The sequence below is a fragment of the Sceloporus undulatus genome, chromosome 4 (assembly GCF_019175285.1).
Source record: "Sceloporus undulatus isolate JIND9_A2432 ecotype Alabama chromosome 4, SceUnd_v1.1, whole genome shotgun sequence".
Taxonomy (NCBI): Eukaryota; Metazoa; Chordata; class Lepidosauria; order Squamata; family Phrynosomatidae; genus Sceloporus; species Sceloporus undulatus.
Window position 1 is genome coordinate 120,449,413 of NC_056525.1, and position 12,859 is coordinate 120,462,271.

The following is a 12,859-nucleotide window of genomic DNA, read 5'->3' on the forward strand; positions in this document are numbered from 1 at the left end:
CTGCAAGATTTTTACCCCTCCCCACATATAGAGAATAGCCAGGATTTTGACAACTTCTTTGCTCGTTGTTTAACGCCCTAGCATGTGGTCATCCCCAGCTATCCCATCATCCTAACTGAAATGATATATAGCAAATTCCAATAAACACTGACATGCCATCTGCAGTATAAACTAGTATACCATGCTTTATCAACACCCCTGTGTGCTATTCCTATCAGAGCTTGTATGATCTGATAAGCCTCTGTCACTTCTGAGCAAATGATGTCTTGTTAGTGTGGAATCTCCTCTTGTGAAATGGGCAGCGGAGGGAATCAATAGTTTCATTAATGGCAGCTCCGTGATTAAAGAAAATGTTACTACACAAGGCTGGCTGTAGAGAACATGGTTTAATTAAAGGCAAAAGCTGAGTTCAGCAGCTGCAGGTCTCGCACAGACAGACGAAAACACAAAAGAAGCTTACGACACAAACCAGTTTTCTCTGCTGGGGGTTCCTCTTCCTTTGAGGCTCCTGACACAGTGGGGCAGGGGTATATGGGGGAAAGAAGGAACCCTGCCCCCAAAGATTCTTAAAAGAAAACATTCCAAACACCAGATTTCTCATGCAGAAATGGGAGCCTACAGGCTGGGACTCTGGCACTGCTGAGAGAGTGAGATGGTGAACCTGGTTAGGTTGTCTAGGGTGCAAGAATTAGTGGCATTTCAAACACTGGAATGTTGCAGCTGCTTAGGTGCACAGCTCAAATACACAAACTGGGAGAAGGGGATGGTATGGAAGCAGGGGCAGGGAGCCAAAGAAGCACAGAGGGTCTCAGCTTAACATTACAACCAAGGCAGGAACTTCATCCTTGAGACTTTCTCCATTTTTTTTCTTTAAAAGAGGGAAACATGTTTAGCAGCAACACTGCTAGCATGGGGAGGCATATGGGGTCCAATTCCTATCCTAGAGAGAGAGAGCACTATGCATACAGCTTCCCTTTATATAAAGTCTTTTTGGGGCTGCTCCCCAACTCCAGCGTCACTTGTAGACCCTGGATGTGCTTTGCTCTGCAGCTGTTTCCCGGCTCACAGATCCTGAACTGACGCACACACACACCCCTGCAACTGCAGCAGTTTTGAACATTTAGATTGTTTCCATAGCTACCCTGGGAAACAAAAAGAAATGCTGTCCTTTTGTCCTATGCAAGAAGAAGAGTTGCTGTCTTCTTTCTGCTCAATAAATACCAAGTAGAACCCTTGACCCTCTTCTGCACCCTTGTAGGAGCAAGTGGGACTGTTGGCTTCTGTGCGTGGGTTCCACATCATATGTCCTCTGTTGCCTTGAATTTCCATTCGAGCATTGGAACCCTGTGCCTACAGGTGTGTGCGAGTTTGTGGAGTGGGCACACACCTATTGCGGGAGGGGGGGATTGCACACATCATCCTGTCTAGATTAACTCCTTTGCTCTGCATTATCCTGCTAGAACTCTGTGGGATGCTGTATATGAAGAATAGTACTACTAGCAACCAGCAAGGTGAAGGGAAGGAAGAAAAAGGGGGTGGGGGATGAGGGGGGGGAGACACAGAAAGCTTCTACCTACCTACATAAAGGAGTCAGGCTGTGATGCACAGACCAGCTTGCCATCTCATGAGGCTGGTCACTACGCTATCATAAAATGTACAGGAATCTGAACCATTTAACTTAAAACCCCACAGCAGTGGTTGCTTGGCCCATTGGGAGGGCACTATAGTGGCCACTACACTTCGAACCGGAAACACTGACCCAATTGGGGTTTTCCAGAGATAGCCTTTGAGGAAAAGGTGGAAGTGGCGCTAGAGGGCCCAGTTTCTCCTTCATGAAAACTCCTTATCCAACCAGGAGAGAAAAAAACTAGCCCCCATCCAATCTACCACCACCCACCTCTGGCTGGACCAGCAACTGGAGGGATTGCTACACACTGACTACAAAGCACATCTGTGTATGGAAGAATTCAGTGTGATCTTACTACTGAGATAGTAATAATTAGAAATTTAGATGTTGAGGAATAAATTTCAACTACATTCTCAGTCAGCAAAGCTATCAGTAATAGATTCCTATTGGTTTCTCCAAAATTGAGGAGAAGGATCGAGAAGTTCTCAGTGGCTTCTCCCATCTGCTCTTCATTCTCAGCTTTTTATTTTCCCACGTGGCTGGGGACATGCACGATGGAGAAGGTGAGAGGCGGTGATATCGGGTTACCGTGAGACAAACAGCAGTCCCTCTCTCCCTCCAGAGGGCCCCAGAGGGATGGGAGAGTTCCTGGTGTTGGTTTTCCATTGCACTGCAGACATATTCGTGCACACTCAGTGGGTTGGTGGAGCACTTACGCCCTCCTGACGGCAAGGAACAGAAGAGAGGGCTGCCACGCGCACAGGACTGTGTGGGACAGTCCTGCAAACCCAACATGCCATGATGTATGGAGCTTTCGGTTGCAAAGGTTGCCATCCTCTTTCATTCTCAGTGTGGTGGATTCATGGCACCTTGCCCGCGTTGCTGCTTCTGCTTCTGCTGCATCAACAGCTGCTCCAGGGCAGACGGTCCAGGATGCATCATGGAACTGGACCAGATAGACTAAAAATGAGAACAGCAGTATGTAAGATGATTGTAAAAGTAGAAATGGAAAAAGGGACCACCTACGCTTATCCTCATACAGTACTAACTTCTTCACTTTTTCCAGTATTTCTAAATGATAGTTCACTGGTGAGACATCCCTAATCCCAAACAGCTTTTTCTTTTAGAAGCCACTGTATAGGCAAAGGGTTCTTAAACCCATCAACTCTACTGTAAACAGCGGCAAGGAACAGCTTCTCCCTTAAAACAGTTTATTTTTAAGGTAACAAATTGAAATTTTATCATGTGGTGTTTTAAATTGGTCTTAAACTTTTTGTAAATATCTTTAATGAGTTATGGGATCTGTCTCGGGTCACAGTCTGGGAGAAAGGCAGCAAATAAATAAAGTAAATAATAAATAAATACCCCAGCCATTTGTCTGCATGGTTGAGTGGCAGAACAAGGAATTCTGCCCAGACATTCTGTTGCTGCTTACTCTGCAGAGAGCAACTGAAAGAGTGCTTTTATTATGTCTCCCCTACAGGGTAGTGAATTGATAGTTACAGTCCATGTGCGATCCTTCAGACTTTCCTAACTTAAGACATATCTCGTTAAAATCAGTTTCAACCAAAGTAACAGCATTTTTAAAGCAGGTGAAATAATTTCCTTACATCATAAAGGAGATCAGTGAACTTAAACTCTTTGTGCTACAATAGCCTGTCCCTGTATTGATTGAGTTATTAGCATACAAGCTAGATGCTGAATCTGAACCTGTAATTAGGGCCTCATCCAATATATTTCACTCAACAACATGTCTGCACTATGTTTCCGAACAACAAGAAACCCTAAAGAGAGCAAATTATTAGTGTTAAAGGGTTTTGCTGTAACAAATAACAGCAAGATTAACCTTTCAATTGTTGCTCCTGTATTCCAATACACATCCTACCTTCAGGCTTTCCATAAGCACAGCTGATGAATCCTCTATGGATGGGCCATGAGCTGACCAGGTGCCACCAGGAGTGCTGGTTGGATGCCAGCTACTCTCTGAAGAGGAAGATGTTGCTGGAAGGTAGTCCAAGCCAAATCCTCCCATTGCTAAAAGAGAAAAAGGCAACAAGTCAGTGATCTAGTAAACTACTCAAATAATACCTAGTGATCCAGTAAACTACTTAAATTATACCTGATGCAATCATCCCTTCTGCTCACCTGGCTTATCTGTCTTCCACCGATCTGCTACCCTCCGATCCCTGTTGTCTGGTGTCCCAATGGGTCCAAAGTTGGAGAATGGAACAGAATTGTGGTTGTGAGTAGGAGGAGAGCTTGGCAAGCTGCTTGGGTTAGAGGAATGAGGAGACTGGCTAGCTGGTGTTGAATGATCTGGTAGGTAGAATTTTAGAAAAAGAGTCAACAAAGTCTATGTTTAAGGTGTAAAAAGAAAACAACTCCCCCAAAAGCAACAGATCAACTAACAAAAAACAAATACTGGGGGATGGGTGGTGTATTTATGGGCTCTAAGAACTGAATGGCAGATTCATTCAACGGAGAATCATTTGAAGACAAATTTTAGAAAGTGAAGTGGAAGCTGCACTCAAATCACTTGGGAGAAAGAAATTACCAAGAACAGATGGCATAACAATAGAGCTGCTTCAAACTACAGACAGAACCTACTCTAGTTCTAACTAAAATCTGTCAACAAATATGGCAAACAAAACAATTCCCCACGGGATGGAAACTAACTAAGCTATGTTTATCATAAAGAGACTTTATGTTAGCACTAACACAAGATAGGCTGGACCGAAATATAGGACTCATAATTTAGATGAATGTTTTTTCTCAAGGGCAAAATATGTAAAACCCAAGACTGCTCATATGAACTGCATTCATCTGCTGAGGTGAACAGGAGACTTTTGTACCAATGTAAAGTCCAGGGACCCAAAGTACCCAAAAGATGGATCCCAAACAACCAAGAAATGACAGTATGCCAAAAAGCAGTTTTCAACATGGTCCAAAGGGTAGAGTTCTATACTGGAAACAAGAACCTTCTGCAAAATGAGGACAGATATAAATATGTAGAAGAAATATCCTTCAGCTCTATGGAGGTGACCCAGAATCTTGCATGAGAGTTTAAAGATGTGTTAGAAACTTCTGTTCCATCTGTGACATCTTGAAAGAGGCTGTTATGTCACAGGCTCAAGAAGTGGGGGAAAAGGAGCTCTTTAATTCTAAGAAACAACTAGGATAATGGGAAGGGAGGTGGATGACAGAAAACAAAAGGGAGAAAGGCAGAAGAGAGGAGACTTTAAAGCAACAGTTGCCATTCTTTGGTCCTACAGATGTTTGCATCTTCAACTTCCAGAATTCCACTGGTCATACTAGCCAAGAAATCTAGAAGCTGAAGTCCAAAATATCTGGAAGACCAAAATTTTAGAAACACTGCTCTACAAAAATGTTCTCCATACTGCTACACTAGGAGAACACTTGTCCTGTCCTTCAAGATCATGCCTATGGGTATGTTTTTTTTCCTGAAGAGGGACTATAGCATCAACTTGTAAGCTTTCATGTTACAAAATACAGATGTTGCTGATCCTTAATTTAGAATTCATGCATATTCATGGAAACAGAAAGCACAAAGAATCTAGCTATATAATTCAAAGCAGAGTTTGCAGTGGCTCCGCTGAATCATCACCTTGGATATAAATTTAACTTTTCCTCATCCTGGGGATAGCTCATCAAGAAAATAGGCAACCACTATGAGACTTTTTTTGCATTTAATGATTTTTTTTTGCACAATGAAAGGGATTTTTGCACTAACCAATTTTTCCAAAAATATCTTAAAATGCCAAGGGAAAAATCGAAAAATACACAAATCCACTTGCAATCTGGCCAGCAAGAAGAAAACAGTTGAAATTCTTTGTTCTTTCGTGCAAGAATGAAATAAAAGATTATGATATTTCTTCCTTTGGAGACAGTGATGATGTGATGATGGTTTGTCTGTTCAGGCATGATGTTACTGCCTGAACAGACAAACAGAGGTTAATGAGATTTCACTTTGGTGTGACATTATATCAGAATTAAGAAACTATTATTATTATTATTATTATTATTATTATTATTATTATTATTATTATTGCGCTGTAAATTTACTACCCCAACAGGTATCATCATGCTGCTTCCAGAGGCTGCTGTACCGTAAAAATATAGAGAGTGAATGAAGATGGGGATGGGGGGAGGATGAAGTAAACAAACAGCTGTAGAACATGGTGTTTATGTGCCTCACAGGTAAAGATGAAACTATGCTCTCTGTTACCATGGCAAACATAAACCATGATGTGGAGCAATGCCAACATGGGGGTGCTGCATTGCTAAAGTTAAATATTGTATGAACAAGTATTACCTGAGCTGGCTGGAAGAGATGGAGACCATGGAGTACCTTCAAAAAGAGAGTAGAGTGAAGTCTCCTGGTGGCCCACTGAAGGAGTGACCTCTGTTTTTGTGCTGGCATTTAGGTTTTTCCCATAAACCTCATTGAACATGCTGTTTGGATATCTTTCCTGCAGGAGACAGAGAGGTTAAACGGGAATCTGAGACACACTCCAATACATTACTGCAATGGTAGGAGAAATCAGTTTTGCTTGTGCCCAATGACTCAATGGCCAGATCAGAAAACATTTACTTCAGCTGGCAAACAAATAAATTTTCAGCTCTCACATCAATGATGTCTAAATCCAACACTCTACCCAAGTCATTTCCAATGTTGTATGTGAAGGCAAACCAGAACTCCTACCACGCCATGAGAAACAAGCATTTAAAAACAGGATGTTTGTAAACCTCAAGGACTCACCTTGAGAAGAGGTTCTTTGTTGCACCTCTATACCTTCCACTGGTCTGGTTTAACTGCTTGGAAGTCATTCTCTCCTGGGAGTGGGGAGAATTCCACCACATCTCTGCACTGGGTGTGACTGAGTCACTCAAACACCCACAGTACAAAGATGCAGCAGAATTATCTGTCCCTAAAAGGTACACCTAGGACAGTAATATTCACACAGAAATATAAGGAATGGTCTCCTATAAAAGCAAGCAGTTCTTTTTCTTACCCGTATTAAGACTGAAGATAACCTAAAATATTAATTTGCCTATCAAGAGCCAAGGGAGAAAGACGGTATATAAATGAAGGAAAGGAAAGGAATAAGAAAATCCTGTTTTTACTCTGTACAGCATAGTGGCATTTAGACTTGGAAGTTCCTCTTGACAAACACTAGAATTAAGACATCCAGTTCAACATGCATACACTATCCTTTTGAAGGCCAAATTACATAAGCAACCGCCAAAACAAACAAACAAAAAACCCACCCAATGTGATTGCCAGATGAGACCAATATAACCCACAGTATAAAATGTGAAGGTAGTCAAAACAAAACCTTCAGCTGTTTTTGCACATAGAGATCTAACATGTTCTAGCCTAGAATCACCTGCATTACTCAGAGGCTGTTTAGATTGATCTAAAGAGGAGCAACCCCAGGTTCTACCTGCAAGTGAGCTGAAGCAATTGAGTTCATGCACAGGTATGTATTTTTAAAGACTTCTCTAAGAAGTATGACCTATAAAAAAATTAACATAAGAACCCATGGCCTTATCCATCAGGAAAAGATTTAAAAGGTGTTTTCAGTTAATTACCTGATTAAGAGAGAAGCCTGTGAGGGACAGGAAAGATGGTGACTGAGACATCAGATCTGATGGTTTATCTAGCAGCGATTTCTTCAGAAAATCAGAGAAAGAAAAGACAGCATTAGGCATTGTAATCCACTAATGATTGAGATGACTCTTTTACATGAAACCAGTGCACTCATAACTGTCACTAAAGTGCCCAAAAGAGTGTTGAGAGCAGGAAATATAGTAAATATTTTGCATGGCAATACAGATGCTCAATTTACATGATTTCTATATGCTCAGTTCATCTTATAAGAAATGTGGTGGCTTCTGAATATGCATTGGTCAGTAAGGCAATATAAATATCCAAATGCTGAACTATTAAGTCATACTATCATGATTCAGGAGCAATTCACATGTTGCTTAGAATTCAAGGTGGGAAACAAATGCAATAAATAAATACATCCTCTCAGCATAGGCCATTTATACTGTATCTCCAAATCTCAACTTGTTTGATCCATCTCATGCTCTTTGAAATGAAAAAAATCATTAAATCATATATCACTTTTAGTGTCTTATTCTTTTAAAAAACGAAGCTACTTTTGCTTTATTTTTATTTCTATCAATCAAACATAATTAATAGCAATAAAAATGGCAATAAAAATAGATACCCCTCTATACAACTCCATAGATAACTTTGCATTAATCGCCCCACCCACAAAGTGCCCCACTCATTGAGTTGGACCCAGAGTTGCATAGAAGAAGAACTCCGAGAACTGGATGCATTCATAGTTGAAAAAAGTTTCTGCCAATTATCCTCAGCTAGGTTTCCTTCATGTGCCCCAAAACTATTACATTCCATTGAGGGAATCTTTCAGACTAATGTGTAAAACGGTGCTGGGGAGATGAAAAATGTGTGATTATCACTGCCCTACTGCCTTCTTCCAGCTGTAAGGCTCTGCTGGCTCCTAGTTCCCTCTGCTACCACAAGAATCCATTGTGTTTTTAGTAGGGCAGCTCTGGATCCAACCTGTAACCTCTCACTGTCTTATATCTACATACCATCCTATATGTTGCAGTTACTGAAAGCCAGAGCATGCCTCTAACCCAATTTATGAGGGCTAATTTAAGTAAGTAAAAAACCACAAACTCCTGTTAGTGATGTCTATGGTAGCCATAATACTAAAAAAATCTCTTTGTTTCTGTGGTAATCCCAAACACAGATGCTGTCCTTGCCTGCATCGCATCCCTGGTGACAGCCAGCACTGACGTGGAGCAGCTCATGGGCTTTGGCCATCCCATTAGGCAGAGGTATTCTTCAAGCTGTCTCCACATGAGAGCTGTAATACTTTTCACAACTTCACAGAGATTTTGACTTCTAGTTTCCTATAAACCACTGGACCCACTCATGTTAATTCTCCCAGCAAGCTGTGATAAAGTTCAGCCTGGAGAAGGAGGTGACATGCCAAATAGTAGGAAAAGGGACACCTCAAGGACTGCTATCTTCCATGATAAAGTGTGCAAGACTAACACTCTGGGGACTAAAACAGTCACATTTTCACAATACATGTGATCATACTCTGGGGTTAAATCTGTGAAAACATTTGGAAAATCAAGCTTTGAATTTTCATCCAAGTATCAAAAAATTTGCTCTCCTATGCTGTTATCAGACCTATTCTGTTTGGCTTTTGAAATAAAAGCAAGGAAGCCTCTTATCTATGACTGTTTTCTCACCCCAACCCAAGAGCAAAATCTAATATACTTCTCCTCTTGTCATACAAGTGCACAAATACCATACAATGCACAACTTCAACATCTGACAGTCTGTTTTTCAAACTCATATAATTTTCTCATTAATGCCAACGCATCACACGTAATGAATTACTTTCTTGGAGAATATGTCTATCAATAATTAATTTTTCTTTAAGTGCAGAGAAGTATACTCTTGAATACCAGACAGTGGGGATAGGAAAACTGTGGACTACCAGAGGTATCTAGGGTTTTGTTGTTGCAGAAATAGGGGTCCTTCATCTGATACAGAAAGGCAGTTCTTAGCACAAGCAGGTGAGTTTTTAAAGACATCTCAGGCATCCACAGGGGGATAAGTGGATTGTTTGTGTGGATGCTGCAAGGTAATGCTCAAGCAACTTTGTGAATTTCTCAAAAGAGAGAACAGATGACATGTACACACCCTATGATCTTTATGATGTGAGATGTACAAGAACACCACTTCACATCATCAAAACTCACTAAGTATGTGCAAAACTAAAAGTTAACTTCTCTTTTCTAACCTCTGACTTTCTCTTTAGATGCTGGTTTGTTCATCCATACTCTGATACACTCTAAAGAAGAGAGCCTATATAGTTTTGCACAAGACAGATATAAAACTTGAGTTCTCAGCAAGCCAAGAGATAAAGATTTGGGCCACCTAAAGTCCCAATGTTCTCACTTTGAGATTGTGACTCCTTAAAAGGTCTGTGGCAGGAACATGTGCAGCTGCAAAAGCTCTCCTGCTGCTTCCACTCATCAGTGAACCTTGAAAATTAAGTGAACCTTGAAAATTAAGATGGCCCATTAATGTGTAGAGGGGCAGAGGAGAGCCAATGTTAGGTGGGGGGAATATCATAATGGCCCTCTGGTCAGCAAGTAACAACCCTAGGATCAATAAAGTATTACAACAGCATTAAATCTGCTTCCACACACCCACCCCAGCAGATCTCCATTATCCTGACCCTATAAGCTCTTCCTGTATTTCATTTTCCCAAAAAGGTTTAGCAAGGGACACGGATTTGACATATCCTATTGCCCTTGCAGGAAATAAAAAGAAAAAAGATATGCCAAAATTAGAGGGAGAAGCAGCAGAATTAAGTCAAATACATACAAAGAGGCTTCGTCCAGGAAGAGAGGCGAGAGGCCCCAGCAGAGCTGGGTAAAGATCAGGAGGATTAGAGAAAATCAGCTCTTCCTCCTCCTCCAAGGCAGCCAGACTCTTTAACAGGTCCGGAGGAAGCAGAGGGGAGCTCTTGGGGTCCTAGTGACAGAAAGGAGCACAGTGAGATGTAGCAAGGAAAGAAAAGAAAGCAAGAAAACCAGCAGGTAAAAGCAAGGAGGCTGCAGGAACAGAAAGGTGCCCAAAGAAGCAAAAGGAATGCAAGGCAGGCTAATATACAAGAAAAGAGAATGCAAGGACAGATATGCCAGCATGCAAAAGTGGCACATAAAGGTAAAGGAGCAGGACAAGAAAAAATGCAAGGAGAGAAAAGAGAAAGTTGAGGCAAACAAACTTAAATTGTTCTCTTATGCTCTAGGAGTTATTCTTCTTCCCCGTTAAGTAGGAATTTACAGATGGCAAAAAAACCAACCAAACAAAAAATCACCCAGCGATCTATACTTATAGAGAATGCAGCCACTATCACCACCCTTAGTAACATGAACAAACTAAGGCATTTTGTTATTTAGTTACCTAGTATCTTGGTAGTTTTGCATGTAGAAAAAAGAATGCAGTGTACCCTATATTCATAGCTGGTTGAATTAGTGGTACATTTTACCTGCACAGAGTCTGAACCCTTTAAACATTTCCATTTAAACATTGTTAGATACTGTGCAGCATGCCAGTTTGAACAGGATCAGAGCTTTTGCTCCTTTCATAGAGCTTGGCCCATCCTCATCCCTACTACTTTTTTCACTTGTTTCCCACTGTTCAGCATTTAAATAAAATAAAAATAATTTTTTAATTTGTATCCCGCCTTTCTGCTACAGGTCAATCAAAGCGGCATTTCTCTTCTAATGACTCAAGTCTGCAGTAGCTGGGATAAAGTCCATATTGAGGGTTAGTAAAACTAACCTAAGAATACATGAATATCCATTCACATAAGATATTATTGTTTGGCCTCCCTCTTCCAAGACAAACCAGGGCTCCCTCAGTTCTGTAGTAGTAGTTATTAAAGGCCCTTGAGTGAAGCTATGGTGACCCTGTGGATGAGATTTTCAAGACCTCCTGTCCTCCACTGCTCTACTTAGGCCTTGTATATTCAGGCCTTTGACCTCCGTGATTGAGTCAAAGCATTTGGCATGCAATCTTCCTCTTTCTACTGCCTTCTAATTCCCCTAGCATTACTGTCTCTTGTAATGAGTCATGCATGTGACCAAAGTATGATACAGTATTCTCATTTTTGTCATCTTGGCTTTCAAGGGGAGTTCAGGCTTGATCTGGTCCAGAGCCCAATTGTTTGTCCTTTTGGCTGTTCACAATATCCTCAGCACTCTTCTCCAGCACCACATCTCAAATGAGTTGATTTTCTTTTTGTCTACATTCTTCACTGTCCAGCTCTCACATCCATACATGGTGATGGGGAATACGATGGCTTGGACGATTCTAACTTTAGTGCTCAGCTATATATCTTTGCACTTTAGGATCTTGTCTAGTCCTTTCATAGCTGCCCTTTCCATTCCTAGCCTTCTTCTAATTTCTTGACTGCAGTCTCTTTTCTGATCAATATTTGAGCCAAGATACAGGAAATATTTGACTGTTTTGATTTCATCATTATCTAGACTGAATTTATGTAGATCCTCTTGGTTATTATTTTTGTTTTCTTATTTTTCAGCAGTAAGCCTGCCTTTGCACTTTATTTTTTAACTTTCCTTAGTAATTGTTCCAAGTCTCTGATATTTTCCACTAGTATGGTAGAAGGTAGTCGAAAGAGAGGAAGACTATGCCAGATAGTTAGGGAGACCACGGGCCTGAACCTACAGGACCTGAGCAGAGAGGTAGCGGATTGGGGGATTGGAGATACCTCATTCTCAGGGACACAAGTCCAGGTTGACTTGAAGGAAGCAAACAACAACAGTATGGTGTCACCTGCATATCTCAGATTGTTGCTGTTTGTTTTCGCTATCTTCACTCCTCCTCCTTCTGAGTCCAAACCTGCTCTTTGTAAGATATTTTTTGCACACAAGTTGTACAGGTAAGGTGACAGAATGCATTCTTGCCTGATCCCTTGCCAAATGAGAACCATTCTGTTTCTCCTTTTTCTGTTCTCACAGGAGTTGCTTGTCCTAATTACAGATTCCTCATCAGGACTATCAAATGTAGTGGCACTCCCAATTCTTTAAGAGCATACCATAGCTTTTTGTGGTCTAGCTGATTTTCTTCAGGAATTCTTTGTTGCGTGCCATTAACCATTGTATGTTTGCAATATGGTCCCTACTGCCTCTTCCTTTCCTGAATCCTGCTTGCACCTCTAGGATTTCTCTCTTCATATATGATTGGAGTATATGCTGTAGAATTTGGAGCATAATTTTGCTTGCATGGGAAATTAACATTACGGTCCTATAGTTGTTGCAGTCTTCTGTGTTCCCTTTTTATTTTAGATGGGGATGTATATTGATCTTTTCCAGTCAGTGGGCCACAGTAGTATCTTTTTAAAATGTCCTAGTGGACACCTGTACACAAGTACCAATGAAGAAAATAAGATAACTGACTCCCTAACTCTGTTTTCTTACAAGTACTAACACACAACAACTGCACTCCTGGTTTGGTCTACAATTATAAGGAGAGATTAAGTGCAGTACAACAAATTGTGATGACGTACAAGTGGCAAAGATATGACAGAGCAAAAAGGTGCCAAAAAACAAGGAAGCTGTTTG

General features: G+C 41.0%; 1 protein-coding gene across 1 annotated transcript in view; it reads right to left on the minus strand.

Moving 5' to 3' along the window:
- Positions 1 to 367: 367 nt before the first annotated feature.
- SMG7 (SMG7 nonsense mediated mRNA decay factor) overlaps positions 368 to 12,859 on the minus strand; it is a 71,228-nt gene continuing 58,736 nt past the window's right edge. The window contains 6 exon segments of the mRNA XM_042462962.1: positions 368 to 2,587; positions 3,513 to 3,661; positions 3,773 to 3,943; positions 5,961 to 6,117; positions 7,241 to 7,321; positions 10,095 to 10,244. Coding sequence (XP_042318896.1) covers positions 2,474 to 2,587; positions 3,513 to 3,661; positions 3,773 to 3,943; positions 5,961 to 6,117; positions 7,241 to 7,321; positions 10,095 to 10,244 — 822 coding nt within the window. The 3' untranslated portion in view covers positions 368 to 2,473.